General features: G+C 53.7%; 5 protein-coding genes across 5 annotated transcripts; 3 read left to right on the top strand and 2 right to left on the bottom strand.

Moving 5' to 3' along the window:
- Positions 1 to 3,702: 3,702 nt before the first annotated feature.
- Positions 3,703 to 6,326, bottom strand: TRIREDRAFT_48773 (uncharacterized protein). Its single transcript, XM_006966021.1, has 4 exons — positions 6,193 to 6,326; positions 4,830 to 5,545; positions 3,990 to 4,691; positions 3,703 to 3,915 (listed from the first exon to the last, which is right to left on the bottom strand). Exons 2-4 carry the CDS (start codon positions 5,509 to 5,511, stop codon positions 3,827 to 3,829), a joined length of 1,473 nt encoding a protein of 490 aa, XP_006966083.1. The 5' UTR covers positions 5,512 to 5,545; positions 6,193 to 6,326; the 3' UTR covers positions 3,703 to 3,826.
- A 1,901-nt stretch (positions 6,327 to 8,227) lies between these two features.
- Positions 8,228 to 9,013, top strand: TRIREDRAFT_78576 (uncharacterized protein; the record flags this gene model as incomplete). The annotated part of the gene is made up of 1 exon (XM_006965905.1): positions 8,228 to 9,013. One exon carries the CDS (start codon positions 8,228 to 8,230, stop codon positions 9,011 to 9,013), a length of 786 nt encoding a protein of 261 aa, XP_006965967.1.
- Positions 9,014 to 11,831: 2,818 nt separating this feature from the next.
- TRIREDRAFT_122197 (uncharacterized protein) lies at positions 11,832 to 14,212 on the top strand. Its single transcript, XM_006965906.1, has 4 exons — positions 11,832 to 12,289; positions 12,474 to 12,559; positions 12,636 to 13,577; positions 13,655 to 14,212. Exons 1-4 carry the CDS (start codon positions 12,202 to 12,204, stop codon positions 14,168 to 14,170), a joined length of 1,632 nt encoding a protein of 543 aa, XP_006965968.1. The 5' UTR covers positions 11,832 to 12,201; the 3' UTR covers positions 14,171 to 14,212.
- Positions 14,213 to 14,504: 292 nt separating this feature from the next.
- On the bottom strand, positions 14,505 to 15,833 carry TRIREDRAFT_63152 (uncharacterized protein; the record flags this gene model as incomplete). The annotated part of the gene is made up of 1 exon (XM_006966022.1): positions 14,505 to 15,833. One exon carries the CDS (start codon positions 15,831 to 15,833, stop codon positions 14,505 to 14,507), a length of 1,329 nt encoding a protein of 442 aa, XP_006966084.1.
- A 1,128-nt stretch (positions 15,834 to 16,961) lies between these two features.
- TRIREDRAFT_122198 (uncharacterized protein) lies at positions 16,962 to 18,185 on the top strand (the record flags this gene model as incomplete). The annotated part of the gene is made up of 1 exon (XM_006965907.1): positions 16,962 to 18,185. The coding sequence occupies exon 1, from the start codon at positions 17,340 to 17,342 to the stop codon at positions 18,183 to 18,185; it is 846 nt and encodes a 281-aa protein (XP_006965969.1). The 5' UTR covers positions 16,962 to 17,339.
- Positions 18,186 to 18,461: the final 276 nt, after the last annotated feature.

Genomic DNA, 18,461 nt, shown 5'->3' on the forward strand with positions numbered 1-18,461 from the left:
GTGAAGAAAAGAAGAAGAAAAAAACCTTCATCATGGTGTTGGGCTCCTGCGGCAGTTTTTGCGCATGGAAATCACCAGCTGACGGGGGTCCATCCGGCAGTTGAAAGACTTCAACAAGACGGGACATGAAGCGCTAGCTCAAGCTGTGCCGAGTCTCGCTCGATTGAGGTCTAGTAGGTACATGTAGGCAATAAGGTAGTAATAGAGCATCAACTGCAATTGTTACGAGTTGATGCTAGTACTCATACTAAGGTAGAGACAAATCACGATGGACTAGAATCCCCAGATCCTCGTCTGGCTCATCTGCAGCAGCAGCACAGCCCTGCAAGCGTATCTCTTACCGCTTTGGACAGCCTCCCCCCCTGCTCCTAATTTCCTCCGACTTGTGTTTTGATGGAAAGGAAGGATGCAGCAGCAGCAGCAGCGAAGGATGGACTCGTACTAAGTAATACGGCGGCGGCTGAATGGCAGAATGCATCTGTTTGCAGCGCCTGAAAGACTTGTCATGATTTGTATTATTATCATTTCTGCCTAGGTACGCAGGAATCTGAAAATGCTGCTGCAGTCATTCGCATGATATACATACAGACTCGTAATACATGCTGCATCCTCCAGATGATGCTTCGTCCTGTCCTGTAACATGTCATTCAGCTGTAGAGTCATCCCGCCAAGTCCTTTGCCAGGGCATTGGCCATCGGGAACCACACTGGCGTTGAATGATTCCTGTCTTATACCGTGCTTGAATAATTTTTTTCTTTTTTTTTCCCTCTCTTCTTTCGCTCATGTTGTAAGAATACCCGCTTCGGCTACGGCGGTTTATGCGGGCTATCGCGGGCGATCAACGATGCTGCTAGTAACCTGCTACTACTAGTGCAAGAGCCATGAATATTGAACGTTTAAAGCGTTGGCGATTCTACGGTAACCGTCCTTAGCTTCGGAGAATAATATCGATGGATTGAATCATGTTGGCGTTCTTCAGCATTGATCTACTATGTATTAATGAGTGAGTGAGTGACCCAGTCATCGACAATTGTTGCAGCAGGAGCCTCAACGTAATGAGACCGCACCTCAATCCCCGTCCCTCAAAGCCATCCACAACATCTACCTATTACATAGCATCTGAGAAAAGACTCTAACAATCATCACAAAATCGTACAAATTAAAAAAAGAAAAAGAAAAAGAAGAGAAGAAAGAAAGAAAAAGGATTTCGGCGCCACGTGCCACCAAAATCCTTGCCTCAGCGCTCCATCAGCGTCCAACAACAACAACAACACCTCACTCAGCCCTCGAAATTTGCATCTTCATACGGAGTACTTGCCTCTTCCACCCCCCTGCCACTACTACCACCATCAGCTCCTCATCCAATGCAACCCTCCCACACACACACACACGCACACACACACAAACACAAACACACCCTTGCCTCTCTTTTCTTTGCCATTCCCTCTTTTCTCTTTTCCCATCCCGCACTCGCTGCAACGCTCTCACAGATGACTAAGGTATTAAGAAGCATACTACTACATACTACGCACTTTCAATGCTCTGCAGTGCTACCAACGACGAGAAATGCACAGAAGGGGTAATTTCAAGTACAGCTACAGGTCCCCCCCCCCCCCCCCCCCCAAAAGTTTCTCACATGGAAATGCTACCAGAATCCCACATGGGGTGTCATCCATCGCCAGAGCCAGAGGTAGGTAGTACTTGAGTATAGTACATAAGGTAGTAAATAGGCCAGGGGGGGTTACATGGCTGGCCGCCATGTCGCTCCCCCATTTTCCGACGGCGGCGTCTGTTGGCGGCTCTTTTTGTGACCTTTTTTTTTTTTTTTTTTTTTTTTTCCTTTCCATGTAGTATCGCGGAAAATACTTGTGTCGAATTGATCAATTTGCTGGAATGATTGGGGGAGGCGGCAAGACTGATTTCTGCAATTTCGGGCTGTGATGATGATTTTAGTACTCTCTGCTGGCTTGCCTGCTTGTCTTTACCTTGACGAGATACCTTACCTACTACCTCACCCACCTTAGCTTTTTCCATACTGCATAAGGTATGAAGTACATGTTGTTGCGGACAGCCAACGCAATCGTGATCCTCTTACATGTACAGTACAGAGTAATCATCATACAACATCACCCTCGTCCTCGTCCTCGTCCTCACCACTCTCGATGCCACCGCGACGAATAGGTAATAATAAGCCGCCCGAATGCGCGGCAGCCCGCCACATCAGAGTTGCAACTCCTCGACACAGTCATCATCGCCTTGGCAATATTGAGCTCTAACCCCCATCGAATCAATCAGCTTCCCCAAATAGTCAGTATCAAGAATCAGGACAGGAAAAAAAAAAAATCAATGAGCATTAGGACGCTCTGCCCCGTGAATCTCGATGACCAAAGCCAACGCCCGTCGATCCTGTGACCTGTAAGATGGATATGCATGCATGCATGCATGCGTGACGAAGCCCATCCCATCACCAGGCTTGCTCTGCCTCGTGGGCAGGCTGTATCGACGATGGCTGTTGATGGTAGATGTCCTCTGGCCTTTGCGAATATCATCTCGTATCAAAATACGTCCCTTTGTACTCTGTGAATCCTCCTTTGAACTTCCAGAGATATGCCATTCTCGAATCAATCCGCCCCCCCCCCTTCTGTAGACATATACATCCTCCTTTCCTCATATCTTGCAAAACCACCATAATATATGTAGCCTCATCCATCACAACTCTCAACATCTCCTCCACCTCTTCATCACACGTATGACAAAGAATTAAAAAAAAAAAAAATCAGCATTCTCCCTCACGCCCATAGCTCGTTCGAACAGAGATGTATTAACTCGTATGTGCCTCATCATCCCCGCCGCACATGTACCCGCACGCATGCAACTCCTCACCTACACCTACATGTATACCCAACATACATACATACATCCATAACGACTTCGCAACAACGCACTCAATACGTGGAAATACTCTGCTTGCATCACACAAGGCACCAATAATAGTACCTATGCTCACAAAGTCAACGCATGGGTTACATCACAGTTCATCTAAAAGCCCACGTCATAGCCACACTTTCACTTTCCGTTTGCCGTACCATTCATTTTTGTCCGCTAAAGCTACCTTATTACAGCCAATGCCCAGACAGGAACACGAATTTCCCTCCATCAATAAGTCTGCTCCAATGGAAAGGGGGAGATAAAATAGAACAAGGGGGGGTGAAACGGACGAAAGAAGGGCTCACTCGGGTAAGGTCCCCGAATATGCAACATAGTAGTATAACAGAAGCACAACATATCCAGCCCGCCCATCATGCCATCAGAGACTCATCGTAGCAACCTGGCCCAATCCTCCCTCCGTCCACTGTCCCCTTCTCCTTTGCGGCTGATATCCCATGCTTCCCACATTGACAAGCTAATCAAACATACCTGATTAATACATACAGCCCTCGCACACAAGTAGCCGTTATCAACAAAGTCCCCCTTCGTGTTGTAATAGCAGCAATCATCCCACCGAAACCTCAACACAAAACAGCAAAACTCCACCCCGTCGCAAATGCACAATGCGTAGTACACAGTAACAAGTGATACTCCGCTTGGTACTCATCCCACACACACCCACACATCAAGTATTGCACGTTTCAAAAAGGCCCGAGACACACACAGTACTGTAGTTCATGACCCCAAAAGCGAGTTTCCCAAAACGGACCAGGTATGCGGGCGTGCGTGTCCTCTGTCCTCCAACACCGTGCTCTACGAGTACAAACAAGAAACTGCAAGTAATAAAGGAAGAGACGTCTCGATAAAGTTGCCGCGAAGCTAGACTGCCCCCAGCGCTTTAGATCAGAAACTGGCTCAGCACCTGCACCCTGGTCCGAGCCACCTCGGAGTCCTCGGCCATCTGCTGCATGATCTGGATCATCCGAGCTGCCGACGCCGTTAGCAAATTGAATTGGGCCGTGTCCATATGCGTGACATGTAGTTGATGGAAATCCACTTACTGATGTCTGCCTTGGCCCGAACAAACAATGGGTCTTTAGCCAAGAGCTCCTTGCCCAGTGGCTCCTTGGCCGCTTCTCGCAAGACGTTTCCTATACACAAAGCCTCAAGAAAAGCCCGGTGGTTGAACACCCACCAGACGCGGGCCTCGCTCTCGAGCAGGTTGAACAGCAGGAAAAAGGAGCCGATGGCATCGTGAGCAGCCTCCAGCGTGCCCCGCACGTTGACCGGAACGTCCGGGCTCTCCGAGGCGTGAACCAACATGAGGTTGTGAAAGTAGTTGCTCGTAAGAAAGAGCGTTTGGCGCACGACTCTCTTGTTTGTCCCGGCCAACGCCGTCAGGCTCTCAGTGTCCCACGAGCGAAACACGTCCGGAAAGGACCGGTACACCGCCCGGAAGTCGGCAATGAGCTTCGACTTGTGTCGCGCCGTCGCGCAAATGGGCACGTCGAGAGACCGAGGGGAGCATATCGTCTCCTGCACCAGGTTGGCCAGCGTCCACGAGCCCCGGATGTAGGCGTTGTCCGTTGGATCGCTGCTAGCAATGGACGACCCGTGATCGAGCAGGTCGTCGACCGACACGTCAGTGTGCGTGGCGGACGGCGGCAAGGACAAAAGGACCGTGAGAAAGGTGTCCTGCAGTAAGACTGCCTGCCAGACCTTGCGTCTCTGCTGCTTCTCAAAGGGACTGGCATCCGGCGTAACTGTGGGGGAGTGTGGTTAGTTGAGTGTCTAGCCTAGCACGGATGTCAAGTAGACGACATCCACCAAAGATGAGGCAATGCTACAGGCAAGAAAGGAGCAATCGCCCCCCCGCTTGGGGGCGTGCGGATCCGACGTACCAATGTTGGGGTCACGATGCAAGCCCATGGCGTAGGCTTGCCGTATCAATATTCCAGCGAATGCCCAGCCATCTGAAGCATGGTTGTCGTTGATGAGAAAGTACGTCATCAGAACCATGGCCTGAATGGACCGGATGGATGCCGTACTAAGGTAGGAGAACATCCGGAGGGCTTGGTTGCTGGCTGAAGCGTAAAACTCGGCCGTCTGCTTCCGCTCCTGCGCCGTTGTCGACGTGACAAACTGGGTACCCAAAGCCAACATGACAAAGATTTGAGCGATGAAGGCGGCATCAACCTGATGCTTCTCCGCCATGCTCATCTGCCAAAAGTGCTCGTAGTCGGCATAGAATGTCTGGCGGTGAATCATGGGATACACTGGGTCGACGCATTCAAAGTATCGAGACAGCAGGATATCGGCCTGGAGCTTCTCAGGAAGCACCGAAATGACCTCTGGCAAGCCACCTTCACATGTCCAGTAGTTGGCAAATGGATGTTCTGACCCAATGCCAAAAACATTGCTAGCAGTGGCCACAGAATACGGGACGTTGGATAGCAAGCCGATGGAGAGGGCGACAGCGCCTCTGGACGGAGTGTCATCGTTGCTGTTGGCGTTTCTGTCCGCAATATTAGGAACGGGCAGCTGTCCATTAGCCCCGGGTTTCTTCTTCGGAGGCTTGGTCATGCGGCGTCCATTGGCAGCAGACCTCGACGTTTCCCTGCCCAAGAGGTCCTGTCAGAATACAAATTGAAGCTCTCATCACGACCGAGTTAAACAATGAGCTACTCACTCTATGACGTTGGCAACATGAGCATATATGCACTCCGTCTGCCGCTTGATGCCTGCGAGATTCAGCGTTAGTCGGCATGCCAGGTTGAGATTCAAAGCTGGACGCGACTTACACGCAAGGCAATGTGGTCGCCCTCGATCGCACTGTCGGGAAAATGTCAGCCATGATTCTCGTGTGCAACACACCCAAGTACGCCGTCAAGCAATTCCAAATAGCTGCCACGGTGGACGTGGCCCGAAATAGGGCAACTGATACGAGAACAGGCAGAGGAGGGAGAAGAATGCAGGGCGGTCGTCGCACAGCGGACGGGCAGCCGCAGGTGAGGACAGTCAAGAGACAGTACCACGGCCCTTTTCATTATGCGGCAGGTACCCGCGCCGGCTTGGTAGCTGGCACAAGACGCACCCGTGAGGGAGATCACGACAAGCGAGTAGACAGACGGCCAGTGCTTCGTACTGCAGTAGCAGTGCTCGCTAGGTAGTACCTGGGCGAAAGGGAGAAAGAAGTGAAAGGGGAAACGAGGAACGGCGACATCATTGTCTCGCATCAAGGGCTGGCCAAGGCCAGTGGCTGACACAGGCGGGAAAGCACGCACCTTTGTCTTTCGCTCGACGCACTCGTGGCACGACAGCGTGGGCTTGTTTCGCTTCTGCTTCTTCTTGGGCGGCCCACCCGCTTGAGGCTCCGGCAGCGTGGCCTCGGCGTCGTGGGACACCATGCCGCGGTAGTCGAGGCCGCCGAGGCCTCCGGGATTGCCGCCGCCGATGACCGGCAGACGAAGGTTTCCCGGGACGGAGCCGGAACCGGGCGACGCGACGGAGGCGTTGGACGTCGAGGTCAGGGCCGGCGGCATGGAGGCAGCGCCGCGTCCAACCCCGACGGCGACGGGCCTGCCGTGCTGCTGGAACAGCGACAGATCCATCCTAGCACTGACGTGACTGGAGTCGCGCACTTCTGCAACTAACGTAATAATCCCCAACAGGACAAAGAGCCGCCCCCTCCCAAAGGCTGGTCCGATGCCGCTGCCGATGCAATGATGCCCCCCTTTTTTTTTTTAGGGGAAGACGGGCCGACGCAGCGACAAGAGCCGCGCTCTCTTTGCCTTGCCTTGCCTTGCCTTGCCTTGCCTGGCCCTGGTCTTGTTCCCGGCGAGCAAAGGCTTCGAGGCGCTGCGGCCCTGCTGCTCTGCCGTCTGGCTGGCTGGCTGCTTTGTCTCCTGGTGCTGCACACGGCCGGCTGAGGGCCTGCTCTGCTGTGTCAGCGGCTTTCGATCCGAGTCGCTCGCGCCGCGGGAGCGCCGGGAATAACAGCGTGGAGAAATCGGGGTCAGTTGCGCGAGCTGTGCTGCTCGGGGAGGGATTTTGTCTGGCGGTGGCCTCGTGGGTGTCGGATTTGAGCACTGGGAATAAACATGGCCGTTCTGTGTCAATGCTCAAAGGGGGGCGGATAATCAAATAGGAGCGGGAAGGGTGGAGGAGCCGCTCTGGATTGGATGACGAGATGCAGCAAATGGGGGGAGGCCAGCAGGAAAATCCCAGTCCGGGTCGTCAGTTGCCTCTCGATCTCAGCCGCAGCGCACTAGCCATTCCTGCGAGCTGGAGACGAGGCGGGATTGAAGGAGGGAGAGGAAGCGTGGGATATGGAATTGATGGTTGGTGAAGCAAAAGGCTGGCTTGCTTGCTTGCTTGCTTGATGCGACTATTTCTCGCGGCAACAGTTAATCCGCATGCGGTCGACACTGAACTGAGGAATCAACGGCTCAGTGGCGTGCCTTCCTTCCCTTACCCAAGCACGTTGTCGTCGGTATACAGTACAAGTTGTTGATACGAAGACGACGCGACCTTGTTCGATCCGATCTAGTCCTTGGTACGTACGCCAGCGCCTGCCAATGGCGGGGAGAATCGGCCCAATTGATGCACCGCGCAAAGGCGTCTTTAGCTGGATACTACCTAGACGATAGGTAGGAATAACTCGATGACTATCCACTTCGATCAGGAGAGAAAATAGAAGGATGCTGAACTGAACGATATATAATTACAGCGTGATCATTCCCAACTTGTTTCCCAGATGAATCATGGCACCGCTGATGGACTCGGGCGCAAGCATGTTCGCTGCTGTTACAGGGTAGGCAGCCGATGTATTATGCACCACTCGGCGTGGCATGTCACAGAGATGCCCAGGTCACTCGAAGTCACGTTTGCTGATGGTGAACAGCAGTTATAGAGTGGAGAGGTACCTATATATCATTGCCTCGAACTATGCAATAACATGGATAGATGCGAAATTGGTCAAAACAACAGTCGAATGTCGTCAAGATCGTGTCACTCCAGACGGGCCGAGGCAGAAGATACTTGTACCAAGCCTATGACGAGCTCCTCCATCGCCAACAGCTATAGTACCTATGAGTGGGGCTGGAGCTCTCCAGCTTCGATGACCAATTGATAACAAGGAAGGCAGCTCCTCCATCTTCATCTTCAGCACCTTCAACTTGTACAGCCTCGCCCTCACCCAAGAGAGACAGACTACGCCATTGCAACTTGCAGCCTCATGAGTACCCTCGCAGCGCCTGTCCGACGCACAAACCAGCTCCTCAACCACCTCACTCACACAATGACCGCCCCCGAAGCGCCATGGCGAGCTGCCTTCATGTCCCACATCCAGCAGGCCGGCACCGCGACCTTCACCCTGAGCACGCTCCATCCGCTCGAAGGCAACCAGTTCGTGCCCCGGGCCAGGACCGTTATCTTTCGCGGCATGTGGGCGTCCCTGCCGGAGAACCACAGAAACCCGGCGCCGCTCAACCCGGCCGCCTTCACCAGCGACATGCCGACCATCACGACGGATGTGCGCATGGAGAAGGTGCCGGAGCTGCTAGCCAGCAGACAGGGGCCGTCTGCATTGCCCGAGGCACAGTCTGCCGCTGGAGGCCCCGTCGAGGCCGTCTTCTGGATGGAACAGGCCAAGGTGCAATGGCGGATCCGCGGCCGGGCCTACATCATCGGGCCGGACATTGACTCGGAGGCTGCCGCGCCCGTGAGAGCTGCTCTGCAGCCCTGGATGCGGGTGCTCGACGAGAGGAAGAAGGATGGCTGGAGTTGGAGCAGAGAACTCACCGCCAGCTTTGGCAACCTGAGTCCCTTGATGAGAGGTTCCTTTCGAAATCCGCTGCCCGGCACGCCGCTGACGCAGAAGCCGGAGCCCGGGCAGGGACTGGGTCAGGAAGTGGACGACGTCAATGACGAGCTGGCGCGGAAGAACTTTCGGGTGCTGGTCATTATGCCTGAGGAGATTGACCAGATAGACTTGTCGGACCCGAAGAAGGGACGGAGATGGAACCACAAGGTTGAGGCGTCTGAGTCTGACATTTCGTGGAAGACGACGGAAGTATGGCCCTGAGACAGAGATACTCACGCAAGAGACTCACGGGCCTTGGCGGGCCTTCATCCTCATTGTTCAGGAGACTATCACGTGGCTACCCTGATGAGGCATTTGCTCGATTGGGTTGTTGCAAGTATTGATGATCTTACATAGACTACAGAAGCTCTACAGCATGATCGGTCTCCGCGGAGCATGCTGTGATAGAACCAACACGGCATCTAGATTCCGGATATCGGCTTCTCTAGCATGCGGCCAACGCAGTTTTGGCATAGCACAGGCAAAGATAGGTCCAGAACTGGACGTTGCTGTTGCATTGCATGGATTGCAAGTGTGGCTGTGGCAGAACATTACTCGCTAGTAGTTGATATCGTTCGCCTCATGCAGGGCTTGGTTGAACAGAGAAGATTGAGAATCAGGTGAAGCTGGGCTAATCAGCAAGTGCCCAATTGGACGTGTGGAGCCATGTCAGAGATGACAACCTCGTATAAGCTCCTGAGCACAAGTCAGGGCCCTTGCGGCGCCAATGCCAGATCGGCTTTTTAAGAAGAAGCTTGTTTTTTGTGCTGTACCTTGGCATTTTGGTGCTTATATTGAGTTGTCGGGACTTGGGAGTACGTAGTAGTCGAGGACTGTTGATCAAGGATAGGGTGAGGCTGGCTGACATCTCCTCAGGGAAGCCATGTCCTGCAGGCACGGAGTTTTGTATACACACTCTGGGGATAGTAGTCTTGTTTAGGCACTCAAATGACGACGTACGATAGCTTTGTGTGTGTCGTGACGAGTCAGCTCTCGTCTATCGCCTCTTTTGACGCACTGGTCTCTGCCAAAAGGACCTTGCATGTGCTTGAGCTGTCTGTCTGTATGCAGGGAGCACGATCAGATGCATAGGTAAGCGCACTGACACCCTCCCTCGGCGGCACATGCTTTCCGAAGACGTCGCCCTCTTCTCCGACTATCTACTACTGCTAGTATAGGAGAGGAGAAGAGAGGAGAGGAGAGGAGAGGAGAGGAGAGGAGAGGAGAGGAGAAGAGTGGGTTCTCTAGCTTAGCATCGTCGGTCGAGGCGGCGGCGTTACGAGCTCAGGCACTTGGTTCGTCGAAGCGGCGCAGCAGCAGCAGGAAGGGCGGTTCGGGTGGCCATGCCTCGGTTCTGTATATGAATCCTCTTGCGGCGGGCCACGATTCGTATTTCACGGTTCACTGTTTACTGTGTCTACCCTTTTGCATTGTAGTATTCGCTCTAGACCGACATATTGACTCTTGTTGTTGTTCAGACCTGTGCAAGTTGTACCCTTGGGTCATGCAGAGTGCCGACTGATGATCATCTTGAAGTAATACACGATAGAACTGCAAAGGAGGACCCGTAGACGCCGCCGGACTTTGAGACGCCCACTGATTGGTTTCTGTAAGACAGGGCCAGGATCGGGATTTCTAAAGTACATGTAGATGCCACCATGCTGCAAGGACCGGCTTCTCGATCGTCGGCACACGCGATACGAGAGGGCCAAGCTTTTTCTTCTAGAGCTGCAAGAAGAGAGGGCATAGCACATGCCGCCGCCTTTGCGCCAGGGATCGACTGATGCCTCCTCTTTCGTCTAGTCTAATAGCAGCAGCCAGGCCCCTAGCGAGCAGTAATAGTATAGAGCAGGTGACTATACATGATGTGAATTGCGCGCGAGGGAGAGAGAGAGATGCATGCATGTACAGTAACGGCGGGAACGCTGGCCGAAGCAGGGAGAGAGGGGACAGAAATGATATGTTTTCCTGTAATAATATATGTGTTGTGTTGTGTATTATAGTCAAGGTAAGGTAAGGAAGGGTTAGGTACAGTAGAAGTGAGATTTTGGCAATTGGCCCGGATGACGGATAGGCACAGACAGGCTACGGAAGTAGGACAGCGACGCGATTCGATAACGTGTAGTAGTACCTACAAACTGGATACTAGCAAAGAGTCGGTATGGATTGCATTTCTCTGGCTTGGGGCTATTTTAAGATGCACATTGGGTGCTGTTTTTGTGAGACCTTTGTTTGGGGGTCCATTTCAGCTCCAAGACAAGGATCCGGGGTCCGATGCCGATGGATGGTGGTGCTTGTTTGTCTGAGATGTTTGGCGGGAGGAATGAGGAGACTGGGAAGATAGGATAGACATGAATATAATACAGTACATACTCAACAGATCGACTCTATAGGTTCTATGAGCTGATCATCTACCCAAACAATTCGATCATCTCCTGTTTGCTTGACAGGGCACTTACACAGCCAAACCACACTCCCCCCGGTCAACCAACACAATGGAACCTCCTCCGCTTCCCGTACGAAAAGTCCGCGGCTGCGCCCCGTTCCAAGGGAGCTGCCCGGACGGTCGACTGAGCTAGAGTTAGCCTAGTAGAGTTACCTTGATATATTACATACGAGAAAAAAAGAGACGAAGACGGCAGACGCCGAGGACCAACATGCTACATCAACCCCAAAATCAAACTACAGTAATACCTACTAGATACTACGTGGAAGGATCTGTATGGAGGCATTGGGCCCCCCCCGACGACGATGCTGCTCTTTCAAGTAAAGCGCCCAATTTCGTCTTTTGAGTCAAAGGAGCGTTAGCCTCGTGCTGTTTGTGTAGCCAAAGGCATGTTGTAGCCAGCCGTTGCAATGCGGCCTTCAATTCAAGGGCATGTAAGACAAAAAATGGGCGAGCTTCTTTTCTTAAGAGACCAAGAAAAAGGTCTCACTTGTTTTTTTTTTCCCCTCTACCTTCTGTTCCGGGGATTTTCATTCTTCTTTTATTAGTTTTTGGTTCCTGTTTCTCTCCTCATTCCTCTCTCTCTCCTTGTTGCTGTTGTACGTAAAGGCGTTCCTCTCATACCTTACCTTACCTACAGGTAGTGGTGAGTTGGTCCAACGAACGTACTCTGACGCGCGTTCTCGTCAATGTCGTACAGCTTTATTGGTTATCACATTTGACTTGAACTTTCTTTCGCGGCGAACCAATTCTAGGCTTCTTTATTAAGCTTAATCATTTCTCTCTCTCTCTCTCTCTCTCTCTTGGCTTTTGTACTTTGTCCATCTTATAGTACCTTGTCTTTTTGTTTTTTTGCAGTTTTTCTTCTTCTTGGGATCCTCGAGTGGCGGAGTGATCGCATCACGAATTACACACAAGCGGCGGCGTTTCATTATTCTGGCTGCCTAGAATCGAGGTCACGACAATGCGCGGTCTCAGCAAGGCGGCAACGCTGGTATTGGCGCCGGCGGCGGTGTTGGCGAGGCCTGTGCCTACGAATGCGTCATTACGAGGTGCGTATTGAATTTGGAGCGGAAGAGAGAGAGTGTGTGTGAAAGAGAGAGGGAGAGAAGAGCTGAGGCGGGCTGGGTACACTATCCCGGGGGGGGGGGGGGGGGGGGGGGGGCACTGGACACTGAGGAGGGCATCACTTACACCAAATCATCTGTCGAGATACTGACCTTTTCTTGTCAACAGACATCCCGGCCGAGTCTGCCTTTTCCGTTGCCATTGCCGTACCCACGGGCGCCTCCCGAGACGCAAAGACGGCCGACCAGCCTCTGGTAAGACACCACAGAAACATCCCCGGCCACCACAATGAATTTTTCACTAACACACGCAACTTGGAAACAAAAAAAGGTCCTCAACCTCGACATCCAGGAGTCATCAGAAGCCTGCGCTCCCGCCAAGGTCCGCATCGACGGCTTCCTCCTCTCGCAGGATGACACCGGCGCCGGCCAAGGCACATTCGCCTCCCTAGACGGCCGCACCGTCACGGCGAGCTGGAACTTTACCTGCCGGGACCACGAGCACGAGCACGAGCACGCCGGCCGCCGCCGCGGTGGTGGTGGTGGTGTCCCCTGGGACCAGGACCTCGTCGTGACAATCATGTCCCTCGACGGCGAGGCCATTGCCCCCGAGGCGTCGTCGTCGTCGTCCTTTGTGACGAGCTTCCGGCAGCGGACGCCCGTCAAGGTGTACGACGTCGGGGGCGACTCCGTGGTGTACACGACGGACGGGCGTGCGCCGTCTCGGCGGCACCAGGAGAGGCTCTTGGAGAGGATCAAGGGGCTGACGGGGGTTGACGAGGTAGACGGGCGGACCAAGGCGGACGTGGGCGACATTGTCTCGCTCGAGAACCAGATGCGGGAGCTGGGCGAGCGCATCAAGGACAAGCAGAGGATGGTCCTGGACAGGCTGGGCATCAGGATGCCGCCAACAACAACGACGACGACGACGACGACGACGCTGCCGGCGCTTGGTGGTGGCATGCAGACGTTTTACCAGACGGCCAAGCTGGCGTCCTCGACGTTACGGGGCACGATGGAGCACTGGCTTGGTTCTGTGCTGGGGTTTCCTCCGGTCGTGCGGCTTGATTCCTACCGGCATTGGGATGAGGCGGGGAGTCGTGAGCATCATCATCATCATCATGGGGTCGGGCAACATGCTCATCCGGAACATAGGGATGACGGGGTGGTGGTGAGCATGCAGGTGGATGGACAGGGGGGACAGCGCTTCTATTACTATCGGGACGATGCCGATTCCAGCTCTACGCGACTTGCGCCTGCGCCTCCTCCAAGGGTAAGAAATACTGCCTCTTCTTGAAAAGCTGCCCATCTATTCTGTCGGGAATCATGAGTCTAATTCTGGGCCAACAGAACGTCGGCTACGTCCCGCTCTTTGCAACAATCTTCACCTTCCACCTCGGCCTCTACTTCATCCTCCGCTCCATCCGCCAGCGAATGCACTCACGCCGCTCACGAAGCCCCGACCACCGCCACCACCCGCAACGACACTCTCCTCGCTCCAGCAGCAACAGCAACAACACCAGCCAGGAACAAAGCACCGCCAGTCTCCTCCGCGAAAGCGTCCGAGACCTCTTCCGGGCAACAAGACACGTCGAGGTCGATGAAAAGACGCGGCTGATGACGATGATGACGATGCATGAAGGGGACGACAGCACTACGATGGAGGACGAGCTGGCGTCCTTTCAGGAGGCTGCTTCGCTGTTTAGCGATGTCGTTGTTGCTGCTGCTGCGGCGGCGGCGGGGAGGGAGGACGAGGATGGAAGGCTGCCGAGGTTTGCGGACGACGTGAGTCCGCCTGCGTATTTTGATGATGATGATGATGATGTGCAAGGGAGGTTTGATGAGAAGCGGCCTGATGGCTGTTGATTTGCAGTTTGTGGTGTTGTGATTTCAGCGAGGCGATGACTTGGTCTTGAGGAAAAAAAGACTCTAATGGCCGTTACGATGATTAACCACTTATAATATCGATTGGAGAGAAAATTCATCAACGAAACATGTGCAGTTTTGGACAAGGCGTTATACACACCCAAAGGGAAGGGGGATAGAACCCAGCAAGCATACAATAGACGACGAGAACTTGCGAAATACCAGCTACAAGAAAAATACCTAATTGATTGTTAGTCTTATATACTCTATCAAACGCATCAGAACACATTTCTGTCAACACATGTTGGGATCGCTGCTTCATGAAAGGTGTCGTCTACCCATATACGAACCGCCAAAAGTTCCCCCCTATCCTCTCCACCCCTTGCTCCAACCCCCACCCCTTGACCTCACAGACAAACCGATACATTTCCTCCAGCAGCGCCTCCGCCTCCTCGCCCGCAGCATGCATATCGCTCTCAACCAGGATCCTGTCGTCTGGCACCGCCCGCACGACGGCCGCAAGCTTGTCCTTGCCGCCGGCGTTGCCCATGTTGACGCCCGTCGAGAAGGAGGCGTAGATGGTTGACGGCACGGCTGGGTGGAACCACTGCCTGAGCATGTCTGCGCTGCCGCTGTACGAGTGGAGGCATATCCGCGGTGGAAAGGGTTTGCCGCCAATGTTTTGCTTCTTCTTCTTCTTCTTGGCTTTGCTGCCGTCGTTACCTGAAGATGCTTCATCCTCATCTCCATCGTCGTCATCTGAGCTTTCTTCAGCTCCAGGGGCGATTCGCTTCTTGTCTCTGCGGGATAGGACCTTCTTCTCGTGGCCCTTCCAGCAGGCTGCTATTGTGTCGTACAAGACGCCGTGAGCCTGCACGCCATGGACGCTGACGGCCCTTCCCATCTCCCCTGCTAGACGTAGCTGTGCTTTCAGAATGGCCTGCTGATGCTGCATCTGCACTCGAAAGGGACTGAGAAGCCGACCCTCGCGTCCTCCAGGAGTGATACTCTCGTCTCGGGAGTAGGCATCATCGTCGGGAAGTCGTTGTTGAGGGAGTCGGAAGCCTTTGTCGAGCCCGACTTCGCCGACAAGAGCGAGGGGGAATCTGGTGAGGTACTCGCGGGTGGATGATAGCAGGGATGACAAAGGGGTTGGTGTAGGGAGGGAGGAGAGAAAGGATCGATCATTGGGAGTTGGAGAGAGAACAGCTCGGTAGTGGTTGATTCTGGCGTCTTCTTCTGCAGAAGCATCGTCATTATCGGTGCTGGAAGGCTTGTAGTTGTACGTGGGATTCGCGACGGTGTCGTCGTAGAGCTGGTAGGAGAACCAGGGATGCCAGCCAAACGCCGGAACGACTTTGCAGGACTTGGCCGTTGAATCTGACTCTGAGGAGCCCGAGTATGGGTTTGCGTGCTTGATTCCGTGCTCGGCTGCCACGTCGGCGACGAGCTGCTGGTCCTGCGAGCGAGTGGCCATGATGGCGAGGACGCGGGTGCGGAGAGCAGCGAAGGAGGAAGGGCAGAGGGAGGACATGGTGTCTGTTGGGTGGCAGTGGGCATCGTAGGCGCCGAGATGCCAGGGAAAGGGATCATTGTGGGTTGTTGTTTTTGGCGGTGGTGAGGAGGTGTTGTCTGTGTCTCCGTCTCTGTCTTGGTGACACATGTTGGCGATGCTGGTGGTCGTATCACTGGATTAAGCAGTTGATGAGATGCCGGTGGTGGTGTAATCAAGGTGAAGAAGTTGAGGTCGTCGCGAGCCGAGCCTCCTCACGTAAGAGGGATATGGGACGGGTGTTTTGACAAGAGTCCAGCCCTGTGTTGTAATGATGACTGAACTGATGACTTTGAGCCAGATGTTTGATTCTACTCGTCCACAGTTGCATCATCAAGTCGATCAACTCCAGACGTCGTTGATTCAAAGCGGTGGAGAAAGCGGGGAGAAGCTGCCGTCTGCCGGCGATCCACTCTGACCACAAATCCCCATCTCATCTCATCTCGGAGGATCTTGTACTATTATCAGTATTATCGATCATTTTCACGGCAGTTCTCAAATCATCACCATCACCATCACCATCATCAGATGCATCAATCCGTCCAGCTTCATAATCCTCATTGACTCAATTCCAACCCAAGCCTCGCTAACTGCTTATCCTAAGCCAAAAAAAGCTTCAATCCCTCCCTCCCTCCCCCCTGAAATAGAGCTTCCAGGCCGCCACGCCGCGGCTTTTTGGGCGCTTCCCCGCACCCGGGCCATTGAATCACGGGCGAGTGCCGACGACGCAATCTTTATTGATTGTTGTGCATGATATTATATTTGTAGATATATACTGTGCGCATTAGCTGCGAGAGTCTCGTCTCATCCAGCGAAAAGCCCTTGCCAGTGTCATCTCTCTCTCTCATCCGAGTCCAACACAGCTCAATAATAACAAAGAATATGCCCAATTAAGCATGTGAATCTCACATGCCATCTCATCGCCACTCATCTCTATCGTATCTATCTCATCCATCATCTCATCAAGCCAGTCTAGCGCCATCCCCTTGACAATCCCAGCCTCCCATCATATGCCACACACACACACACACACACACACACGCACCTTGACGCCTCCTAAAATCACATCAACCACCACCACCACAACCTTTCCACCCAACAAGCAAGCCACATATTCATATAACCAGATTCTCAGCCTGTTTCCCGTTCGCCTCCTCCTCCTCCTATTGTCCTGCAGGTCCCTTATCTCTTCTGCCTTGACCCACTACTTAATCCGAGCTGCCTTCTCATCGTCAACCCGCTCGTCTCTCGCCCTCGTTTCAACTCCACCCCCGGATTTCTTGTCTTTGCTGCTGCTGTGCTGCTACATACACTTTTACTTTTACTTTTACTTTTCTTTACCTTCATCTTTTCTCTTCTCTTCTCCCTTTTGCCGTATCTTCTCTCAATCCTGTTATTTCCTTTGTGTCTTCGTTCTCAGTCATCATCAGTAATTGTGTTTTTTGTCCTGGCGTGTCGCGTTCTGCATTCAAATAATACCCTTTACTGTCTTGAAGCCACCAACCCACCATTTCTTCCATTCCTCTCGACCCTCTTCAACATCAGCATCAACAAGAACAACAAGAACAACATCAACAACATCAACAACACCAAGTACCAGACCAGCATCGCCATGTCATGATCCGCCAACTCTTCTCCCGCCTCACGTCCATCCTCCTCCCTCCCATGGCGCTCCTCAACCCCCTCTACGCCCTCGTCGTCCCCTTCCTCCTCGTCACCACCATCCCGCTCGCCATCTTCGCCGGCATCACCACCACCTTCGCCTTCTCCATCCTCATCCTGCGCGTCTTCATCGTCTGGCTCGACATTGCCCTCTCCCTCGTCTCCCAGTCGCTCTCCCACCTGACTGAGAGCAGCAGCAGCAGCAGCAGCAGCGCCGCCTACAAGTTGCACCTGCGCCCTCCCCGGCCCTCGTCGTCCTCGCCCTCGTCCTCGTCCTCCATCCACAGCCGCACCAACAGCGTCAGCCCCTCCGCCTCGTCCACGCTGCTCAAGAGGCATCGCCGCCGCAGGCCCAGCTCCTCCGTCTACTCCGCCGCCGGCTCCGCCACGCCCGCCAGCGACATCGGCCTCGGCCTCGGCCTCATCCCCAGCGTCGGCCCCGAGCGCGACTTTGAAGGCGTCGGCGGCTGGCGCCTGGGCGACGACAACGACGACAACGACGACGATGACCGGCTCTGGACCACCATCAACTCCCGCTACGAGCTGCCTGACCGCATGCACGACCGCAACCACCGGCGCAGCCTGTCCGGGGGCCCGGCCGGAGCGGCGGACGGCGGCGGCTTTCTCATGATGAAGGGCCGCGCCAGGAGTCCCGAGCAGAGGCTGGTGACGCCGGCGTCTCCGAATAGTTCCAAGGCTCGCGCGCCCTCGGCTCCGCGTCTGATGGGCGGCGCCAGCCAGAACGACGGCTATTTCCCCATGAGTATATCTTCCAAGGCAACTAAGCGAAACATCAACTAGCTCTATTGATGATGATGCAATGACTTGAGACTGAAACGAAAAGATGGTCGAATGGGCTGTGATTTGAAGTCACATTTGTTGAGGCATCACAATGGCATCACAACGGCAGTTGGCTGTCGTGTTACACTCATTTTGGCTTGGACAATTCATCTGCTTTTGAATGCTTGTGACACGGGAAATGGTTGGTTATGCAATTCGGCGTTTCTAAAAGGACATGGCATGCGATTCGGGTTGTACATTCAGATTGTGAGGATATTGCCGCCTCTACTCTTCTTT

This window comes from Trichoderma reesei (genome assembly GCF_000167675.1).
Source record: "Trichoderma reesei QM6a unplaced genomic scaffold TRIREscaffold_11, whole genome shotgun sequence".
In the NCBI taxonomy this organism is placed as follows: domain Eukaryota; kingdom Fungi; phylum Ascomycota; class Sordariomycetes; order Hypocreales; family Hypocreaceae; genus Trichoderma; species Trichoderma reesei.